The sequence below is a fragment of the Saccostrea cucullata genome, unplaced genomic scaffold, assembly GCF_032062105.1.
Source record: "Saccostrea cucullata isolate Sc308-1 unplaced genomic scaffold, CSIRO_AGI_Scuc_v1 ctg4025, whole genome shotgun sequence".
NCBI classification, from domain to species: Eukaryota; Metazoa; Mollusca; class Bivalvia; order Ostreida; family Ostreidae; genus Saccostrea; species Saccostrea cuccullata.
The window spans coordinates 57,627-64,053 of NW_026937040.1; the positions used below are offsets into that span (position 1 = coordinate 57,627).

Below are 6,427 nucleotides of genomic sequence, written 5' to 3' on the forward strand. Positions count from 1 at the left end.
AACATTCTGCGTTGATTTCAATGCAAAATGTAATAACTCAAAATGTAATAATCCGGGTTTATTACACTTTGCATTGTTATTACATTTCGCGTTGTAACAATGCATCAATTTTAGATTGGACTCAGTCTTCTCGGAAACCTTGAGTCCCGGGACTCAGCAATGAGAACCTTCAAGTTGGTTGTTTTTATGATGTACTTTTAAATTTTTGACAAAATTTGACTGGAACAATGTATCAAACTCAGATGACTATTAAGGCCAGTGAGCCTCCTGCTGATTTTAATATTCTAATCAGTTTTGATTAACTTTGTGTAGGTTATAATGTCATCAGGCTTGTATACCTGTATCACGTGTCGTGTGGGGTTCCGGGATGGTGAACTACAAAGGGCTCATTATAAAACAGACTGGCATCGCTACAACCTCAAACGTAAGGTGGCAGATCTACCTCCAGTGACAACAGAGGTGTTCAAGGAAAAAGTTCTCTCTCAAAGGGCCAAGGTTGGTAAACTGGTGTAGACATCATACAAAAACAACATTGTAAACCTTGTCTACAATGTACATGACATAGAAAAAACTTCTGTCATGAGAAAAGGGCATTGATTTGAAATATTAATACTGACCATGAATGAATTATTGGACATGTGCCTAAGTATTCCTAGTTTCATCAGAGACCTCCAGTTATTTTGTTGTGATGTTTTATAACAGGTAGAGGAGGAACAGAAGGTGCAGTCCCTGGTGTGTCAGCTGTGTAGTAAACACTTCAGTTCTGACAATGCCTATCAGAACCACATCAAATCAAAGAAACACAGGGAGCTCTCAACTAAAGCTCAGCAACAGGTACTGCAGTTTTATATGTTTTGTTTCATCTACACATGTGATGGTACAGTGAACAAGGTTATACTTGTAACCAAGGGATCAATAAGTTTGATTCATTATAAAAATAAATGTGTCCCACCTGTTTAACATTGTTGTTGACAATTATACAATCTAGACAATTGTTCTACACAATGATAAATTTTAAATCTGATAATGATTTTGTACTTTTTTTTTACTACAGAGTAATAAAACTAGTGACCAGGAAAACACTGAGATACCTGCACAGAGACAGAAGGACTACATAAACAAAAAGATAAAAACCGAAATGGAAAAGGCACAGAGGCTGAGTGAGGAAGCCACAGGCCACATGGAAGAAGGTATCCAGAGATAAAATATGCTATGTTAAAAATGTTTGTTCTTTGTTCACACCTATTTTAAAATATGATATGGATGCAGAGTTACAGTCCCAGTTAGGGGTGAGTTGGTGGTTACCTGATATATGTATAGACTTGGGTGACTGTTAATGACTATTAGACATATTTTGTTCTGAATTACAGACTCTGGTGAGGAGGAGTGGGAGGGGGATGCCTTAGGAATGGAGGAGTGTTTGTTCTGTCCCTCTATCAGCTCCTCACTAGAGAACAACATTAACCACATGTCTGTGAAGCATGGCTTCTTCCTTCCTGACGCTGACTACCTGGTGGACTTGGAGGGAATGATTACATATCTAGGTAAGGAACAATTACATACCTAGGTAAGGAATGATTACTTACCCCACCTCTGCTGATTTTTCTGTGAAATTCTGGCTAACGATTGGTTGAAGTATGTCACGTGAAGGAGGTGGATTACTTATACCCGGCAGTTGTAAATCTGTACCTGGTCAGTTGTAAATCTATACCCGGTCAATGTATTACGTACAACGTGACGTCATAATAGGCACAGCATAAGCGTGATGAAGCATGTAGCAGAGAAAAAAATTTATAAACCACAGACAATACATAAATGATTCATCGGAGGGGTAAATTCCTTGCATATTATTTTTATGACAGGGTACGGGATGATACCTGGTTAGTAAATTTCATACATGACTCGGCCCCGCCTAGCCAGGTATGAAATTTACTAACCAGGTATCATCCAGTACCCTGTCACTAAAAGGCTATGTAACTAATAATATCTAGGTAAGTAGGTAAGGAATGATTACATACCTAGGTAAGTAGCTGGCCCACATGGATGGTGGCTAATAATGAAATCATGTTTATAGTGACTTCTGCAATGGTATTTGATGCTTAGGCACATCGACTGACCCAGTCTTGTAAATGAGTGGTGTTGTTGAGTAAAATGTACATGAACTAGATCAATTGGTCGGATTGAAAACATAACTGTAAAACTCAAATATCAGTATTTTATTTTGAATAAATATCAATTAACCTAAAAACTTTTAAAGAAATTTTCTCATTTGTCTGTTTAAAAACACATGACACAATCGCTATTTTTATCCAGGGTTTCTGTAGACAAGTTGCAGTCAAAACTACTCTCATTCATTATGATAAATACATGTATTAAAATGTTATAAATAGTTTAAATGTTTAGTAAAGTTTAAAATTAATATTTTATGAAAGTTTGCTATTTACATTTGCAAATATTTTTTGTAGATGAACCTATTGAAAAGTTCAGTATGAAATGACTGTACCAGGTCTGTATTCACAGGTTCATAGAATAAAAAAATTTTTTCTTTGAAATCTGCCTGCTTTCAGGTGAGAAGGTTGGTGAAGGTCACATGTGTCTGTGGTGTGGGGAGAGAGGGAGGACCTTCCACAGTCCCCAGGCCGTCCAGAAACACATGGTGGACAAGGGACACTGTAAAATCTTCTTTGAAAAAGAGGCTGCATTGGAATTTGCAGACTTCTATGACTACAGGTAATAAATTCGGCTTGTGTGAGACCTTTAATTAATATTATCAGTATACTTTGTCTGATTGATAAATACATATTTTCCCGCAGAGTTATTCCTCTTGTTCACCATCTTGGAGGTGAGTCTGAGGTGTGTTCAACAGAACGAGCACTTGTGAACTTTTCTATTGGAGGTATAAGGAATTTTAGCGAGCGCTCGTGAACTGTCGTTCCGTTGAAACGCCTCAGACTTAGATGTTTATTCCCTATTGTCTACATAGATGACATCAAAGTTTCACATAAATATTTTAAAGGAATTATTATGCACAATATATTGGAAAAAAAAAGATAAATAAAAATGAAGATAAATTATTGAAGAACTTTGAATAGATATATTGGACAGAGAATGGAAAATGAAATATATTACTTTTCTGTTTATTATTTATTTAAGTCCCACTAGAGTTAAGGAGAATATCATAATTAATTACAATCTGCTGAACCCCAAACATTTGAAATGATTTTAGCACATGTAGACTTGTTAAAGCATTAAGATGCAGCTGTTCTTGTAGGAGTAGTTATCCAGACAGTAAAGATGTTGCCATGGAAACAGAAGAGGAGGAGGAGATATCAGAAAATGTGTTAGATACTGAAGGATTTGAAATGGTCCTACCTTCAGGTGAGAAATAGTATGTAAGATACTGAAGGGTTTGAAATGGTCTTACCTTCAGGTGAGAAACAGTATGTAAGATACTGAAGGATTTAAAATGGTCCTACCTTCAGGTGAGAAATAGTATGTAAGATACTGAAGGATTTGAAATGGTCTTACCTTCAGGTGAGAAACAGTATGTAAGATACTGAAGGATTTAAAATGGTCCTACCTTCAGGTGAGAAGAATAGAGTACTAAAGATTTTTAGGTCACCTCGATGAAGTCGAGATGAGCTTATGCTATACCCCGGGCGTTGGCATCGGCGTCCTGGTTAAAGTTTTAGGAGCAGGTCCATTCCCAAGTAACTATAAGCCCTACCCAGGCCAAACTTGCATGGATGATGCCTCTAGGGATGGACACTATCAGACTTGCTTCGGATGCTGGATGTGACCTATATTTTCCAGATGAGTGACCAGGTTAAAGTTTTTGGAGCAGGTCCATTCCCAAGTAACTAGAAGCCCTACCTGGACCAAACTTGTATGGATGATGCATCTAGGGATGGACACTACTAGATTTCCTTCGGATGCTGGATGTGACCTACATTTACCAGATTAGTAACCAGGTTAAAGCTATTGGAGCAGGTCCATTCTGAAGTAACTATAAGCCCTACCGGACCAAACTTGCATGGATGATGCATCTTAGGATGGATAATCGAAACTTGCTTCGGATGCTGGATCTGACCAACAATTTCCAAATGACTGAGGTTAAAGCTTTTGGAACAGGTCAATCCCCAATGGATTTTAAGACCTATTTAAACAGAACTTACTTGAATATTGTTGTCAAAATAAATACTTACTGTTAAAAAAATATGATGTGAGATTTGCATTACCTAAACTGATAACATTCGACGAGGTGAGCTTCGTAATCTTTGATTACCTATGTTTTTCTTTTAGTAAGTGTTTGTTTTATCATGCTTTTTAAGATTATGAAAACTCAGCTAGGATTGTTTATTCTGTCATAGAGAGGTGACTTCTTTTGTCAATTTAGTAAGTGCATTGTCTATAGAATAGTTTCAGAAATAAAAAGCTGACAATTTTCATGTTTGCACCATTGGCAGGCTTGAGGAAAGGCTCTGGTAGAAATGATTCAGATCATCACAGGGGTCTAAAAGTAGTGGCCTCTGTTCAAAATGTTTTGTTTTCTTGATCTGCAACAACTTAGTAGGAATATATTTGATTATATGGATTATGTCGAAGAAAAACATTTTTGGGAAAGTTTTAGGAAAGTTTTCAGTCTTGCATTCATTGTTAAAGGTCATGACGTTTAATCAATTTTATTGTACCATACTCTGGAAAGCAATTTGTTTTAGAAGTCTTTTAATTAGTTTTCTGTTATGAATAGGTGTTACAATTGGACACCGGTCGTTATGGCGATATTACAAACAGAACCTTCCTCAAAGGACATCAGAGGAGTCGTCTAGAGTACTGCCCAAAATGCTGGCCCAATACAGAGCTCTAGGCTGGACCGGAGCCTCGGGTAAGTCAATGTCAAGGTACTCCTCAAAATGGCAAAGTACTCCTCAAAATGCTGGCTCAGTACTGAGCTCTAGGTTGGACCTGAGCCTCAAGTAAGTCTGATTTCAAGGTACTCCTAAAATGCTGGCTTAATACAGGGCTCTAGGTTGGACCTGAGGATCAAATAAGTCTGATTTCTAGGTACTCGAAATGCTGGCTCAATACAGGGCTCTAGGTTGGACCTGAGCCTCAAGTAAGTCTGATTTCTAGGTACTCCTCAAAATGCTGGCTCAATACAGGGCTCTAGGTTGGACCTGAGCCTCAAGTAAGTCTGATTTCTAGGTACTCCTCAAAATGCTGGCTCAATACAGGGCTCTAGGTTGGACCTGAGCCTCAAGTAAGTCTGATTTCTAGGTACTCCTCAAAATGCTGGCTCAATACAGGGCTCTAGGTTGGACCTGAGCCTTAGGTAAGTATCAAAGTACTCCTCAAAATGGTAAAGCACTCCCCAAAATACTGGCTGAATACAGAGCTCTAGGCTAGACTTCAGCCTAAGATAAGCCAGTTTCAAAGTACTCCTCAAAATGCTGGCCCAGTATTGGCCATAGTACGGAAAAGTGAGTCTCAGGTAAATCAGGTACAAACTGGTGCCCAGTTATTTAAGATTTGAGAAAGTATTGCAGGGGCAGGACTTATACAGAAATAATATTTTCCAAAAAATAAAATGACCATTATGAGACATTTACATTTGATTACCATACTCTCTGTAGGTGACGTTGCACAGACAAGGGTGAAAGACCTGGCATACATGCAGAGAATGAAAAATCGACAACACATCAAACTGGGAATGAAGGCAAACAAGTTCCAGCCTCACTTCAGATGTCAGGTCATGTTCTGAAGTTTTCACATTCAAGATCAAGAGGAGAAGGAAAATATTCCTTTGCAAAGACATTTGCTTGTACCTGAAATGTATGATTTAAAAAAATAAAATACAATTCAATGTACTCCTCAAAATACAACATAGTTATGATGAGCAAGGATGCCTCTTCCAAAATTGTGAATATCATGGCCCCAGGATAAGGGGGTTCTGGTGTTAGGGTGGGATTATATAAATTTAGGGATGTCAACGAGTACCCGGTTAACCGGGTACTCGATCGAACGTCCGAGTATCGAATACTAAAATCGGTACTCGGTTACTCGGATGTATAATTTTGAATAGTTCTAAACTTATTTATTGATGCATTAAACAATCTGTTTTAAAACGTAAAATGCTCATTGCACTTGTACATACAGTAATTAGGGTTTCCTACGACTCTAAATGACCGTTATCGCCTGTGGCAGTGTTTATACAGTAATTATCATGACCAAGCACCTTGGGTACCTGGCTTTTCTCACCTTCGGCTGTCTTCTTCCCTTATTTTTTGTTTGGCTTTAATTATTTGTTTTCACTGAACATCGTTTAAGATCCATTATGTTTAAATAAATTAGATAATTTTGTCATTTCTCCGAGAAGCCGTAAATTCTCGGGAAAAGAGCGGATGATATTACACGTGCGATATTACAT

At 37.8% G+C, this 6,427-nt stretch overlaps 1 protein-coding gene across 1 annotated transcript; it reads left to right on the forward strand.

Moving 5' to 3' along the window:
• The first annotated feature begins 309 nt into the window (after positions 1 to 309).
• On the forward strand, positions 310 to 5,867 carry LOC134247093 (cytoplasmic 60S subunit biogenesis factor ZNF622-like). The gene is made up of 8 exons (XM_062729429.1): positions 310 to 495; positions 703 to 834; positions 1,055 to 1,190; positions 1,371 to 1,544; positions 2,568 to 2,730; positions 3,272 to 3,378; positions 4,751 to 4,885; positions 5,634 to 5,867. The coding sequence occupies exons 1-8, from the start codon at positions 319 to 321 to the stop codon at positions 5,759 to 5,761; spliced, it is 1,152 nt and encodes a 383-aa protein (XP_062585413.1). The 5' UTR covers positions 310 to 318; the 3' UTR covers positions 5,762 to 5,867.
• The last annotated feature ends 560 nt before the right edge of the window (positions 5,868 to 6,427 follow it).

Excerpts from the sequence above, each read along its gene's own strand:
- LOC134247093 (XM_062729429.1), top strand. The coding sequence starts at position 319 with ATGTCATCAGGCTTGTATACCTGTATCACGTGTCGTGTGGGGTTCCGG. Across the intron at positions 835-1,054 it reads CAACTAAAGCTCAGCAACAG|AGTAATAAAACTAGTGACCA; the intron begins GTACTGCAGTTT and ends TTTTTACTACAG. Across the intron at positions 2,731-3,271 it reads GCAGACTTCTATGACTACAG|GAGTAGTTATCCAGACAGTA; the intron begins GTAATAAATTCG and ends CTGTTCTTGTAG.